This window comes from Cynoglossus semilaevis, chromosome 5, assembly GCF_000523025.1.
Source record: "Cynoglossus semilaevis isolate Cse_v1.0 chromosome 5, Cse_v1.0, whole genome shotgun sequence".
Taxonomy (NCBI): domain Eukaryota; kingdom Metazoa; phylum Chordata; class Actinopteri; order Pleuronectiformes; family Cynoglossidae; genus Cynoglossus; species Cynoglossus semilaevis.
Window position 1 is genome coordinate 17772631 of NC_024311.1, and position 15965 is coordinate 17788595.

Consider the following 15965-nt stretch of genomic DNA (forward strand, 5'->3'; position numbering starts at 1 on the left):
GTAAGGTGTCCTTGGGTGACAGAAAGACACCTATATAATAAAATATATTATTATTGTTATTATTAAAGGATTTGAAGCTCCTAGAACATTTGCTACAGTGGTGCAAACAGTGCAGAAACTGAAGTAAGAATTTACCATTTCCTGAGCGGTGACAGCGATGGCCTTGGAGTATTTGACCATACTGGTCTGGTAGTCCACAAAGGAGCCGTCGGGCTCAGGTGGTGTACCTTCATCCAGCTGAAACACACACACACACACACACACACTGTAAACAGCAGCTGTGCACCAGTTCAGATGAGATAGAAACCCATTCCTCACATGAAGACCAATCATCACAGGGCTCATCAGCTGACGTTTCCCTTTAATTAGGAAACATCTCCACATGTGCAGATATTGTATAATCTGTAAACCGACATAATTGGTTGTTTTTTTATCCAAATAACCAGTTGGAAAGATAAACAGCCATTAAACATTATCCAATAAATTCACTGTGTAATTAAAGCGTCAGAAACAGAAACATTTGTTCATCACCTGCTTTCTGTGTCACTGCTAAATTAGAACGTTCTCCACACATCTGTGCGGCAGCAGGAAGAGGTGCCAGACACACACACACACACACACGGATGATGAAAATGACTAATGATGCTGACGGTACGTGACGTACGCGTCACCTACTGAGTTGAGTTGAGTTGAGCGGCAGCTGAGGTTCTGAGGTGGCGACTCAGGTTAAGTCCAGGAGGATTCACGTCTGAACCTCATTTAAAACTCATACTGAGAGGTTCAGAGTCGGCCTTTTTAATTAACTCTCCATGACACATGGTTAGAGCGACAGCAGACCGTGCTGCTCTCCTGGACCGGTCCTTTTGTTTTTTCTTTCCCTCTTCACCTTTTCTATGAATGCCTCTGTAATTGGTTGACGTTATTCTCCGCCTGTGCCTCAGATAAAGAGCCTTTCTGTTGTTTGCCAAATTCTCTGAGTGATAATTAGAAAAACACAGTAAATTACACAGGAAGTGCTGCTCTACAGGTCGAGTCTCCGCTGCTTCAGAGCGTTGTCGTCTGCATTAATAAGAGATAATCTGCAGCATTTTAGTGCAGACAACGAGACGCAGTTTTCTCTTTTTCCTCCCGGAAAATCCACACATCACTGTCACACCACATAATGTAACCCGGAAAATCCACACATCACTGTCACACGACAAAAAAAAACCTAAACTAAAAAATTTAAGAAAACAGAAATAAAGGAACTAAACCTTATTTATCTCTTGATCCTGTTTCACTTCATTTATCAGGTGTGTGTGTGTGTGTGTGTGTATTTAAACTCACACACAAACAGGAACCATCAACAGGAACAGTGTGTTGTTCAGCTGTGTTTCAGAGACAGTGGAAAAAAAGCACTACTAAACAGCTTGGCGGGCCACATTTGGCCCCCGGGCCGTGAGTTTGACACGTATGATTTAAAGCGTCACCTTGGCCATGGACTCTGCGATGGATTCCACCATTCCTCCAACCATTCCCACTTCACTGGCGGCTTCATTCAGTGTCACCATGATGTCATCCACCGCTTCCTTCATAAGCTGCGCTGCCTCCACTATTGCATCATGGGTATGGGAGGCCTATGAAAGGTGAGAAATGACATCAGCAGATAACGATCGAATAATTACTGAGTTCCTGTGAATTAGTAATGTAGAATCTTGAGTTCATCAACACGCAGCAGACCTTGGGGTTCCCGCCGCCCTCCTTGGCGGCGTAGAGCATCTGCAGAGCAGACTCCGCCAGGGTCTTGGTTTGATCCAGAAAAGTCATCTGCTGCTGGTGGTCCCTCAGCTTAGACGCCACTCCAACAGAGGCGTTGATCAAGGGCTCGAAGTAACGAGCCAGCTGGGTCACCTGAGCACAACGACAGAGATGTGGAAACGGATCAAAAATGGTTGACTGTTGATGGGCGGGACGTCCAGAAAGTAGGAAAAAACAAATGCAGACAAATTGAAATAAAACCCACTGATGTAGTGTATGTAAATAGAAATTGTCTGTTTATAATTTGCACAGCAATGGAAAGTGTCACTAAATGCCACTTCACAGTTCCACAGCACTGAAGTCATTAACTCCACGGCCTATATAATATACCTTGTGTCCTAGTTGGGAAGCCTCGCCTCTGGCTGCAGTAGAAATGGGGTCAATTAAGTGGCCAATTTCCTGCACAGTGGACGTCAACTGTTCCTGCAGCGCCTGAAGAGAAGGGAATAAAAAGAAATGAATTTTTTGTATTACTTCAATGAATTAAAAGAAAAAGAATAGTGTCTCGATGAGCATGAAAAAAAACAACTCACAAAACAAATCAATTTAAAACAGAAAACACACGTCCTCATTAAAACACACATGGTTTTTCTGATGGACGCTTACTTCCAGTGAGATGTCATCTCTGCAGCGTAAGTCCTGGCTGACCGCTGCCAGAGAGGCCTGTTCAATGTCCCGGATACATTTGTTGATGTTATCAATTGATGAGTCGCACTCACGCTGGCCCGGGGCCTTGTCCCTGAGAATGACAGAGAACAGGGGAAGAGCAGAAAAAAAGAAATGTCATGAAACAAAATGAGAAAAGATGAAGGAAGACATATGGAGCAGACAAAAAGGAGACGTACACACAGGAAAGAAAGGAACTGACGTCAGTGTGACTAAAACTGATGACTGTATAGACAAATCTGGGACATCTTGAAGACCTCTCCCCTCTTGTCTCATTTTTGTTCCAGTCAGATCTGCAGAACCGTTGCCCGTAGGGTCTCATCACCAAAGAGCGACATCATGCCAGGAAGCTAAATTAGCCTTGAAACCCCAGAGTGCTCTGCAGCAGCGGCCTCATGGGCCGAGTGACTTTAGTTAAGCATCTATTTCTATGCAAAGTGTCACAGTGAAAGTGAGAGGAAAATAAAACCTCACCTGTGTGTTTAATGAAAGAAATCAAAGTAAGAAGGCTGGCATTCAGTAGGCAGATGAAGTTTCTCCGACACTCCAGCATATCAGTAAATAACACCAAAGACCCTGGTCAACCTCCCGCTACTCAATTTGCAGTCTTAAAGAGGGACTGTGATAATGGCAGGAGGAGAAAAGAGATGAAGAGTCGCCTCAGGCCGAATACTAATGTGCAGATGTTCTGAGCCGAGCGGGAAACTTAGAATTCAGTGTGTTTGACACTTGGAATAAGTTCCTTCGAGGCAACGCTTTTGTTCAGATCAAGGACTGGAATAAAGGTGTAAAAGATGAAAATAAAAATGTAAGCTGGGGAGCAGCTCTGACAGCCAGTATTTGTCACCTCCGCGCTGCTGGATTTTAGCAGCGTTTCTCAAGAACGAGGTTCGGTTTCACAGTGATTTATACAGATGGAAGTTGGAGCTTTAAAACTAAAATGAGAAGATTAAAGATAAAAACTTTCCAAAGTAAGATGTCAACGTTCACCCAGACTCTTCAAATCTGCTCTGCTCTTTACTCAAACACAGAAAATAAAACTGTTGTCACTGAGTTATGAGGGTTTTTTTTACTGACCTTATGGCTGTAATGAGACTCTTGATGGAGTCAGAGACGATGCGAGAGTGACCAGCCAGAATGGACCAGGTGGGCGGGTCTTTGGGGTTAATAACCAATGAGCGTGCAGTTCTGAGCAGGTGGGTGGAGCTGTCCAGCATGGAGCGACCTGAATGGAGGATGGGCTCCTGAGCAGCAGTGCCCTAAACAATGAAGATAAAAAAATAAAAAACACACATTTTTTATGAAAAAATATTTAAATATTTACCTTGTAAAAGATAAATATAAAAAAATAAAAAACACACATTTTTGATGAATCAATATTTAAATATTTACCTATGTATTATTTATACAATAATAAGCTACATTTTCAGGAAAGAGTCAAAACATTAGGACCGCACACCTAATGTTACATAGGCTTCTCTTTGAGGCCAACAGGTATAAAAAAAAAAAAAAAAAAAAAAAGTTTTGAAGTTTCATACCTCTGCACTTATTTGCGCAGGGACGCTGGCAAACTCTGGGTTGGATGCAAACGTTGTCAGGTTTTCCACAGCTTCAATCAGAGGTCCGGTGGCAACGCGACACCTGTGTCTGTTCTCGTCTGAGAAATCACCGTCCAAAGCCTGCGTGGTGAGACGGAGAGAGGAAATTCTGACTCAATTAGAGCAAAGAAAATAGTGTATTTTGAGAATAAACCTGCCTTTCTGTAAATATTACACATTCAATTATAAAAGTGAAACCAGAGCAGAGCTGGCGACGGAGCCAAAGCTTCAGTGTTTAAACAACAGTAAAACTCCTACCTTAATGGTTTTGACCAGGTTGGCCGTGCTGTTGGCCACCTCTTTGGCCGACTGCACAAAGTGCCTCTTGGCAACTGGGTTGGTGGCTCTGGAGGAGGCCAGGCGGCAGGCGTTGCACAGCGCTGACGTGTGCTTAGCAACAATAGTGGCGGCAGAAAGAACCTGCCGCGACACAAGGAAACAAACATGAATGATTGACATAGTCAAGAAAAACCACAGGTCTTTACAGCAGGACAACACACTGGTTTGAACAAAGATAAAATATTATATTAAAATTCTTACTTTAGTGCCAGTCTCATAACCAGACTAATAAGATTGGAGAGCTCTAACCTCAACACAAGAAATGACTCCAGGGATATTAATATTTATTGTTAATGTAAGAGCAGTAGATTAGATTTTAGATTTTTTTCTTAAAATTTTTTTTTTTTTCTACAGAGACTCTTTGGTCCTGACTTTGTTTGAACCAGTTTTTCACCTGGTGAATTTACAACTTGGTTCAGGATCCTACCACACAGTGATAGTTATATCAATGTTAGCAAATATAAAACCATTAAATACCTCATACACAAGAGTATAAAAATAAAATGTATTTGCTTTTAAAACAGCTGATAAATCATCACGTCATGATTCTGTCTTGTTGTTTGTTATTCATTAACAGTCGACAGTTGGGAGTTTGGGAGTGTTTCCATGTGTTCTTCTCAGGTGTAATTATGATTTACCTGTGATGGACTGCTGTCTGGGTCAACGAGGTTCTGACAGGCCATCTGAATAGCCTGGTTGGCTTTGGCGAACTGGATGGGATCCACCAGCCCCTGGTGTCCGGCCTGACTGTTGGGGTCGGACACACCCACCAGGTAGGAGGCCTGAAACAGAAACAAATGTTAAATATGATTTAAAATAGAAAATAAAAGATTGTGGGATGGGGCTCGTGGTCGTCCAGTGCACCTGTCCTGCTGCTTCAGTGAGGCCACACAGAGCCTTGGACGCTGATCCCACACAGTCTCCGAAGGCCGACACGTCCCCGGTCTTACAGTTCTGGGAAATCCCTGCCATGGATTCACCGAGGACCTGAACAGACGCCGCGGAGTCAGAAGACGCTCAGCCGAGCGGGTCTGCACGGAGCGACCGTTAGAAAGACCTACCTTGGAGTTCTCCATCACACTCTCAATGCAGTCGAAGTACGAGAGGTCACTGACCGGCTCGTTGTGGTTGTCCAGCATTCCTCTCACAGCCTGAAAGACAACACCGTGGGAGAAGAGTTTATACATCTGTGTACAGACAGAGCAGGATGAGTCACTGACCAGGAGTCTTATTTCATCACACCTTTGACTAAAGTCTGTTTTTTTCTTTGTTATTAAAGAGGTGTTTTTTTGTTTTTTTTTGTTTTACCTCCAGCTCTCTGAGGGCATTGTCACACTCCTTCTGGCCAGGAGCCTGCTGAGTGCACAGGGTGATCAGCTGGTTAATGCTGTCCGTCACCGCTCTGGAACATGAAGAGAGGACAAAAAAAAAAAGATTGTCAAAGATAATAATAATAATAATAATAATAATAATAATAAGAACCTGCACTGTTGGAATGACCTTTAAACAATAACCATTGTGGAACAGTTCCAGTGATTCACAGTCACTCTGATCATTTTATTTATTTTTTAAATAGGTTACATGATTTAGTAAAAGTAAACGTTTACAACCGTCTAAAACTAGTACTGCATGGATACAACACATGGTACTGATTACTGTCAGCAGTTTAATGTTCACCTGGTACAGTTTATACTGATGGATCAGATTGTATCATCTTCACTGTCAGGCTGGTGGTTTTATAAGACAACATTCTTTGATCACCAAAGCACAGTTCTATAAACATGTTTCTAATAATAATTAAATATAAAAATAAAACCAGCTGTGGACTACCTGGCAGCAGCAGCCAGCAGGTTCTTGGCGTTCGCTGCCGCTGGGTCCACAGAGAGGCTCTTCGCAGCCAGCAGGAGTTTACTGGAGGCCATGGAGATGTTCTTCAGATTCCCGATCACCTGCACCTGGTCGTCCTTTTTCTACAGACGAGGACAAACGTCTCATACAGTCACACTGACGTGGAGGACGTCGTCTGGACCAGATCAGAACCTGCAGCCGCACTCACCTGAGTGTGTCCGGCCATCTCAATCCCTGCGTCCAGGAAGTCATCAAAGTCGTGGCTGAACTTCCCAGAAGCCACTGCCAGTTGATTGCTGGAGCCTCTGGAGGCGTGGACCACCTCGCCCGCTGACTGGTTCAGGTCTGCGGCAGTTTGGTTCAAATCACTCTGAGCCTCCTGGAATGACTTGGAGGACGGAGGGATCTGTAGGGAAGAAAGAAAGAAAAAAACTGAATAAAACTTCCATTTTAGAAATAATTATGAACCTAATGTTATATTGACTTTTCAAACTCACCGTGTCAATCAGCAGCTTTTTGCTGGCCTCCCCGATGCTTTTGAGAGCCATGTCCACGTCCTTCTGACCAGGCAGGCAGTTGACGCAGTTATTCAGGGAGTGAGACACAGCTTTAGCCACCTGGAACAGAACAGTGGCAGATGAATGAGCACCAGCCTCGACGAGCTCATCCCTGATTCACCTCAGTGTGAGGAACCCTCCTCCAAACCTCACCTGTGCCAGCCTCTGCTGACTCTCAGCGTCTCCAGGAGAACCCAGAGCCTCCTTGGCCTCGTGGATGAGAAGAGCGGACCCCTCCATGACATCACGGGCAGAGTCCAGCATGGCCGCCGCAGCTTTGGGGTCCGTGGTTGAAGCAGCGACACCGCGGGCCGCCTGGGCCAGAGTTTTCAGGGCCTGAGCCGTCTCTCTGGCTGCGATTCCTAAACACAAGACCAGACGTTGACGGGGACGAGGAGTGACTGGTGACATCAGTGATCACAGCCGTGTTAGAACGCTACCATTGGACAATACAGCTGTCAATCACAGCACTAGGCCCCCGGTTGTCTAACATCAATCATGAGGGACCAGGAGGGAAACGTTCCTCCATGTGAATCTCATCCTAAAAACATTAGGTCTATACATTTTTACAGGCTTCTAAAACTAATTATTTCACTTCTAAAACCAAAAGAAAACTTTCTGTGTTTTAGTTTTGGATTCACTCGTGTCAGACATTACATTTCCTCTAACGTTTCCCTAAAGCAGTTGCATCAGAAACTCAGAAAAAAAGGCTGAAAACTGTGGGGGGAACAGAGAAAAGCTGTGATAATGTAACTTTCATAAATATTCATGGTGGTGTAATGGAACATTTCTGCACCCGGGGCATGGACGTGGTTTTATATTCCACACACTTCCTGTATTCGTCTGATATGGCTGTGGTTTCGAACTCCCCGGGCTACACACTGGCTCAGTGTTGTTTTCTTAGCAGAACCGACCTGTGTAGTGCTCGTTTCCTTGTGCTGCACAGGTGAGGAGCTGGGCCATGGAGGAGCCCACCGACTTGGACGTGCTGCCCAGGTCCTGAGCACATTTCTCCAGCTGAGGCAGAGAAGATGAAAACTGTTTTTTTTCCATACAAAGCTTGAGTTGACGGTGACGGGTGAAACTGAATTTCTTACATTTTCTCCTGGCAGTGGTTTCAGCTGAGCGTTGGCTGCAGCCAGTTTGGCGTCCTGCAGCTCGTTCCTCAGGGTCTGGATGGCAGTGAGCGCCGAGTCGATCTCCATGGGTCCACAGGCCTCGTGTGCCTGATGGGGAAAAAAAAAAAAAGTTCTTACTTTGAAATGGCAATAAAATAATTTCAAAAATATGTTGTACAAGATCAGCTAAAAAAAAATCCTTTTATTTTATATTTAAACATCTTTAAAAGACAACTGTAAAGACATCAAAAAATATTTGGAATAATCATACAAATACATCTGTAGGTATTATTATGTATTATTTAGAAATAAATCAATGTATATTTGAATCCTGTTCCTTGAGTTGAATGGTTTCTTCCACAGAGATGTTTTTTTGTTTTTTTCTGGTGTTGTTTTGGGAAACACTTGAGTTGAATGGTTTCTTCCACAGAGGTGGTCCAACAGTAAGACATGATGGTTTTTTGTTTTTTTTCTGGTGTTGTTTTGGGAAATGTGAGTCTGATCTCAGACTGTGTCTGTGACTGTGTCTGTGTCTGTGACTGTGACTGTGTCTGTGTCTGTGTCTGTGACTGTGTCTGTGTCTGTGACTGTGACTGTGTCTGTGTCTGTGTCTGTGACTGTGTCTGTGTCTGTGCTCTACCTTCTGGGCTGCCGTCCTCAGCTCAGCCAGGCAGGTAGCCAGGTTCTTAGCACACTGACCCAGTTGCATGGCTGCAGCCTGATCCGTCACAGTGGGCACAGAGGACTTGGCCGAGGTCACCATCTTACTGCCGGGCTGTAAGGAGTCAGGAGTACATTTATATTTTAACCGACAAATATCTGAACTGTCATCTCTAAAAGAGAACGTATTTCAAATCAGGTTTTTGAAAAGTGTTTTCAGGGAAACAGGAACTGAACAAGAGTTTCTGGATTATTATAATAATCCAACAAATACATATTCATACAGAGGATTAATTAAACCCTGGTTTGGTTACAGCCTGCTTCAGTCATAAAATAGGCTGCAGGACTATTTTAATGGTCCCAGCTGAAGGAGCCACTATTTATACTTGGTTCATCCTACTTTTCAAAGTAGAACTGAAGGGTTTTTTTTTTACTATGTGTAAGTTAGCAATGAGAGCAGTGTGTGTGTGTGTGAGTGTGTGTGTTGTTGTTGTCGTTCACCTGAAGGAAGTTCTGACTTGCTATGATGAGAGCGAGCTGAGCGCTGAGGTCCTCTGGTTTGGCCTGACTGCCACGCACTCCCTGGTTGAGCTGCGGCATGTGGTCGGCCGAGTGTGTGTGTTGTACACACACACACACACACAAACACACACACCGGTGAGATGGTAGAAGACATTTTAGAGGAGCACATTTAAAGGCCACCTCACCTTGCAGCTCTGCACCAGCTGCTGATGAGCAGCGGTGTTCTTGTTGGACGCAGCAGCGTTCTGAGCCGCAGCGATGGTCTGTGTGGCTGCGGCTGCAGCTTGTTTGGCAGCATTCTGTGCAAACAAAGACACGCGAGGACGGAGGAGGCGTGAAGTCAAAGGAGTCTCACTTTACAGCAAATACTTTTCACCTGGCATCTTCAAAGTCTCACAGTCAGGGACGACACTACAGTCGTCTTCAGTGACACCTACAGGGGGGTATTATGTTTTCACTCTGGGCTAACTGTTGGCATTTAGTTGGCTAAATATTAATTATTCAGGCTGTGACCTTGCTCACTCTATTTTTACAAATTGTTTTATTAATTTAATTTTTTTTGCCTAAAATTACATTATTTTGTTTTAAGTTTTATAAAGCTTATGTTGTGTTGTTATATAAAGGCTCACCTTGGATTTCTTCTAGATAACTATTAGTTTATTTTTGCACTGATTTAGGTAACTTCACTACATTTGACTAAAAAATAATGACATTTTAGTGTGAAATTGTTTATAGATATTTCTGCATCTCTGGTTGATGTCAATAAGTTATATGTAACTATATACATAGTATATATTAACAAAGTGAAAACGCTGTTTTTGCTGTAAAAATTCTTCCTTTAAGTGAAAACATTATCTTCAGTGAAAATAAATCCATTTAATCTCATTTATCACTGCACCTGTTCCTGTGATAAGGTACGACGCGAAGTGTGTTTTGGTATTGATTTTAGATTTTAGATTAAAATTTCAACAACATCCCTCAGACTGAGTCTCTTTTCCCAGCTTGACATTTCTCCGTCAAAAACACAGAGATTATTTAATCCCACTTCTACTGTGAGCACCAGTGATACGGAATCCTGACGACTGAACTGAGGAGACGGTGACCTTTAGGGTCAGCTGTGGAGTCGACGCCATGTTATTTAGATCAACAGTTTCCTCTCCTTCTCACTGACTGAGTCACTGACTGAGTCACTGACCTCCAGTCTGTTGATCAGTTTCTTCTTGATAGCGTTCTGAGCAGCAGCGTTGGTGGCCACTCGCAGACCCTCCGCAGCCTCTCTCAGCCGCTGCTGCTGGTCCTCGTTCTCCGGATATGCTGCAGCCCCCTAAACAAACACACACACACACAGACACACACACACACGTTACAGCACAAAGATCATAAAGACTTCCTGCCTTTCAGCAGTCGTTGAACCAGTGCTGTCTAAGAAAAGTTTGGTTTTGATGAATCTCTGCCAGGTTGTGTAACGAGTCAGCGGTAAATCCATGTCACGACGACTGGTCCAGAAATTCAACACACCCTCAGCTGAACAAAAAACCTCCAAAAATACAAACTGTTTTCAAATCATCTGTTCAAACAATAAAAGCTGGAGGTTAGCCATTAGTGTTAAAAACAGAAGCTCGTCAAAAATGATCAAAACAATAACACAGTTAATTGGCTAAAGCAGCTGAAACGTAATTAGAAAATAACTACAACAAAAATAATTCAATATCCAAGTGGAGTTGAAAAATGATAACAAAAATAATTCAATATCCAAGTGGAGCTGAAAAATGATAAGTAAAGGATAAGACGAAAATCAGCTGGAGTTTAGCTAAAAATACAGCTAAGGTAAATAAGAAAAAGTTTAGCCAAGAAATTATTTTAATAAAAACCCTTTTTTTAAAATACAGCTAAGGTAAATAAGAAAAATAAAGAAAAGTTTAGCCAAGAAATTGTTTTTTCCTCCAGACTTCATTGGTTTCCTGTGAGCAGATTAATGTGATGCAGCCTCTTCACGTCTCCTACTGGTGCAGACGCAGCCGTTCCTGCTGCTATTAGCTTAATTAACTTTCAGGTCAGCAGCTTCACCTGCAGCTACACAAAGCAGTGGGTGGGCCAGTTACCAAACATTCATGCCATTAGGGTAACGCTAAACCACACAGCTGCTGTGGGAGAACAAAAAAAAAAAAAAATCCAGTTCACAGAGACACCAGCTCCAAGACGAGAAGGGACCGACCTGTTTGGATTAGCATTAACCAGAGCTGCTCTGAGTGACACGGCTCTAACAAGAGAACACGGCCTTAGTCCGTCACGGGAAAATGTCAAAAACGTTCGTCAGGATGAGTGTGTGTGTCTGATGAAGATCACCTGGCCCACGTTTGTAAAGTACAACATTACATAAAGTCCAAAATCTACACTGCACCAGCTCAATTAAGCAGTTTCCGTGGCAACGTGAGGCTGAAGTCTGAGCCTCCGCCGACACAGATGAACGTACAGCTGTGACGGCGATAAGTCTGGCACGGAACCCTGCTCGCCAGCTTGAGGGCATCATTTCATTTTCCTGCTGGGAGTGGGAGTTATTAATATCAGCGTGAGCTTGTGTTGACAGATAATGAGACTAACGCTGAGGGATGGCAGATAAACACTTTGGAAAGAGGAAGTTGGGGAAAAAGAGCAGCAATAATGAGCTGCTGCCCTTCATCAGTTCATACAGACTGTGACAGCGGTGACGACAAAGGAGTGAGAGGAGGAGCAGATCTTTGAAAATGAGTTTTTTTTTCATTAATAGAAGGAATGAGGTGAAGTTTCCCCATCAAAGCAACCCATCCATCCATCCATTTTCATCCGCTTACCGTTACCGGGGGCAGCCACCCACATCACACTGCACCATACCAACCCCCCAAACCTTCCTGTTTGGGGGGGTTGGTTTTTAGAAAAAAAACATTTTTCAAAAAAAGTTTTCAAAAAAATTTTAGAAATTTTTTTTGTGAAAAATTTTTTGAAAACCTTCCTGTTTGGGGGGGTTGGTTTTTAGAAAAAAAACATTTTTCAAAAAAAGTTTTCAAAAAAATTTTAGAAATTTTTTTTGTGAAAAATTTTTTGAAATTTTTTTTTCAAAAAAGAAAAAATTTTAGAAAAGTTTTTTTTGAAAAAATTTTAGAAAAAATTTTTTTTTGAAAAAATTTTAGAAAATAATTTTTTTGTTTTTTTTGAAAAAAAATTTTTTTTTCAAAAAAAAAGAAAAACTTTTTGAAAAAAAATCTTTTTTCAAAAAAGAAAAAAAAAATTTTTGAAAAAATTTTAGAAAAAAATTTTTTTTGAAAAAATTTTAGAAAAAAATTTTTTTTGAAAAAATTTTAGAAAAAAAATTTTTTTGAAAAAATTTTTTTTTGGAAAAATTTCCATCCATCCATTTTCATCCACTTATTCGTTACCGGGTCGCAGGGGCCACCCATCAAAGCAACATGAATGTGAAAATAACTGATATTGAAAATGTAGGATTAGGATTAGGGAAACATGGGACATCGCAGCACTGAGGGCTGACACAGTTGGTGTAAAGATGGTAACTCATTCATACATACATTTTTTTATTTTGATGACATCACATCGTTAAACATGCTGCTCACCTTGGCTGCCTCCACCATCCTGGCCGTGGCGTCAGCCAGGAGTTTAGCAGCTGCCAGCAGCTTCTTGGAGTTGTCCAAGTCCACCTCTGCCTCTGCGTCCGACCTCATGGCGTTCACCAGGTCTGAGGTGGCCTGGGCCAGGACCCGAGCCTGACGGACCATCTCTCCTGGACATTAGAGAAAGATTGATATTTCGTCTTTGTCTCCCCTCTCCTGCAGCACATGCTGATGATAGTGCTCTGTGTGTGAGAGCTGCGGCGTCACACAGAGAGCTTATGAAGCTGTATTAAGCAAAGGGCACGCCAAGGTGGATGAAGATCAGAGTGGGGTGAGAGACAGTGGAGAACCAGGAGAGAGAGAAGTGAGAGAGAAGTGAGAGAAAAGCCTCTGGGGTTTGGTCTTCAGAGCAGCAGCACTGACTGGGATGTGATGTGGGTGAGACAGCCTGCTGCACACATGGAAATGTGAGCTAATGTTGGGCTTGGACTGCACACCATAAGAAAACAACTTTTGCTCGTTTAGGGTGGAATTCCCCGAATTTTCCAGTATAAGTGAACCTCACTTCAGGTGGAGCTGGGTCTGCTAGTTAGGTCTCCATCACAGTTTGGATGAGCTGTGACACCTGCACATGTGAAGTGGATTAAAATCAAGAAAATAAACTCTGGTCCGTATGAAGGGGAATCACCAGCTGCTGTTGTGAAGTAGCCCTTAAATAGACGTTTTATGATTGGCTGGTACTGTATTTAAGGAAAGAATTGGCCAAAAAATATCTGAAAGGTCAGAACTGACAACGGAATCAGAACATGGGCCTGAATAGTTTCAACAGTTTGCTGTTTCTACTGGAAACATTGCCTTTACTGTACGTTGTCAATGGATCCAAGTAAGGTCCAGTAACTATCTTAAAATATTATATTTGTACGGCTATACAACATCTACAAAACATCTGTCTGTGAAATCAACCCATCATTCAACACAACCTGTCTCTCAGGAACATTACGGTGAGGTGAGGCATAAGGCTGAGCTGCCAAACTTAGCTTCAGTTACTGCAGCCTGAGCTGAGTGTTAGGATGAAGAGCAACATCACACTGGACTTTCTGTCAAAGGGTAAATTTGGCCTTAAGGGCCTACGACACAGAAGGTGGAGGAGGAGGGAGAGAGAGGGAGAGAGTGTGTGAGAGAGAGAGAGATCTATCTGCAGAAAAGTGAAGAACAACCAAACAAATAAATCACGCCTAAAGTCATAAACGACATCCAACCTACACATAAACACAGCAGCAGTCTGAGAACAGGTGGAAGTGAAAAAGAAGATTTCAGACAGAGATGATGTTCATCACCCTGACAGCAGGGAGGTGAGGGTGAGGGTGAGGGTGATGTTTAGAGTGGCAGCCAGGAGAACATTTAAAGTGATTAGGGTGGTGTACAAGCTATGGTGCAGGGGCCCTGAGTGTAACCTGAAACACTCCGTTTACAGATGATTATTCAAGCATTTGTATAAAAACCAATTCCTTCTTCGTTCACATCACTGGTCCAAACACCAGCTGCTCTACCTTGGCGCAGGCCACCAGCTGGGAGGTGGACAGGGCACACTGGGTGGCAGCGGCGATGACGCGGTTCTGAAGCACCGTGTCCTCTGCAACCTGGGCCACATTCTTGGCCTTCAGCACCAACATGGCGGCAGCGTTGGCGACAGCCTTGGCCAGATTCATCAGGACATCCTGCAGAACCAGAGGAACGCTGTCATTTTTACAGAAATCAGATTCAAGAACCATTTGTTAAGAGTCAGCCTCGAACCGAGTGTTTATGCCAAATGAAAACACCGAGTCAGGATGTAAAAAAAAAAAAGATGATGTACTCTCTAATGGGCTGTGGTTGGAGCGACCGTCTCGTCCTGGACTCTACAGTAATAATGATAAACAGAGCAGCGTTACCTGGAACCGTTCGTCCGTCTCATTCTCTCCAATCTGCCGCAGCAGGTCTCCGCTGGCCTGGCCGATGCTGCCGGCCGCCGTCAGCACGGTCTGTCTGGGCTGTAAACACACACACAAACACACACACACACAATTAGCTTTTCAACCAATTGTTTATGTGAGAAGCGTTGGTAAAATAAAATGTAGTTAATCTGTATTTCATTAAGATTTCTGAACCATGATGTCAACACATCGACCAAACTACAGGAGGTGCTGGTTTTACTTTTTTTTAACCATTAAGTCTTTACACCATGGGACTGATTTCAATGTCCTGAAAGTTGTTTTTTTTTCAATCACTATAAAATATTATTTCATCTATAATTAAAAAAAACATGATTAAAAATACAACATACCATAACAACTGCATTTTTTCAAATTTCCAGTTTTTTTTGGCAGCATGTAATGGCCGACTCAAAATTGAACAATTTAACAGTACAATGAAACAGTACTGTTGTTCATGCAGTAGTTGGACTTGAACATGGGTCCAGGCAGAGAAGCTCCGCCTCTGTCTGGACCACAGCACCTCAGCACTGCCTTCATGTCATATTGATAAGAAACTACATGTATAATTCAGATGTAGACTCTGTCCAGAGGCAACAGAACCCTGTCCGTGGTGTAGATTATTAAACCGACACTCCAGCTCTGACGTTGTTAACACGATGGAGCTGCAGCACAGACACGTGAACATCGACGTTCACGTCATCTGTAAAAATAAATAAATAAATAAATCACTGTCCAGTAAATCTGCTTCAGCTCGGCGTTGGCCTGAGGTCGTCGTTCAGACTGACCAGGACAATCGAGTTAGACGAGGAGCATGTTGGAACAATCAGATGTAATTAGAAGAACCTGGAGAGACGCCGCGGTACGAACAGCTCCGCAGAAAATAGAATTAACGTTTCAAGATCGTCTGTTTGAGCAGAACCAAACACTGTGTGCATTTGTCATTCTGCCGTTCAAGACACAATCATGGAGGAGAGTCCAGCGTTCTCCAGACTCAACTGCATTTGCATCTTCACATTATTTGCATAAAACACCCCACAGATCCACAGGAGGAAAACTAATCTTTGTCCTCCAGCTTTTACGACCAGTCCTCCTCACCTCTCCGGAGGCGGGCTCCACGGCCTTCAGCAGGTCGGACACGGCTCCGGCCAGCGTCCTGGCAGCCTTCATCAGGTCATTTCCTCCTCCCACATCGTCCTCCATCAGTGCGGCCAGCAGCTTCACGCCCTTCGACATCTCCGTCAGGTTGGAGGAGATGGTGGTGATGGCGCAGCCCACTGCCGTGTAG

General features: G+C 43.3%; 1 protein-coding gene across 1 annotated transcript in view; it reads right to left on the reverse strand.

The window, feature by feature from the left end:
- LOC103379362 (talin-2-like) overlaps positions 1 to 15965 on the reverse strand; it is a 64657-nt gene that overhangs the window by 12841 nt on the left and 35851 nt on the right. Inside the window, 25 exon segments of the mRNA XM_025055545.1 lie at positions 136 to 237; positions 1470 to 1616; positions 1720 to 1890; positions 2128 to 2229; positions 2404 to 2536; positions 3541 to 3722; positions 4002 to 4142; positions 4320 to 4481; positions 5039 to 5182; positions 5265 to 5387; positions 5462 to 5551; positions 5709 to 5802; positions 6231 to 6370; positions 6457 to 6654; positions 6746 to 6865; positions 6959 to 7167; positions 7720 to 7822; positions 7903 to 8031; positions 8564 to 8698; positions 9085 to 9194; positions 9287 to 9404; positions 10301 to 10429; positions 12711 to 13109; positions 14234 to 14425; positions 14639 to 14737. Coding sequence (XP_024911313.1) covers positions 136 to 237; positions 1470 to 1616; positions 1720 to 1890; positions 2128 to 2229; positions 2404 to 2536; positions 3541 to 3722; positions 4002 to 4142; positions 4320 to 4481; positions 5039 to 5182; positions 5265 to 5387; positions 5462 to 5551; positions 5709 to 5802; positions 6231 to 6370; positions 6457 to 6654; positions 6746 to 6865; positions 6959 to 7167; positions 7720 to 7822; positions 7903 to 8031; positions 8564 to 8698; positions 9085 to 9194; positions 9287 to 9404; positions 10301 to 10429; positions 12711 to 13109; positions 14234 to 14425; positions 14639 to 14737 — 3672 coding nt within the window.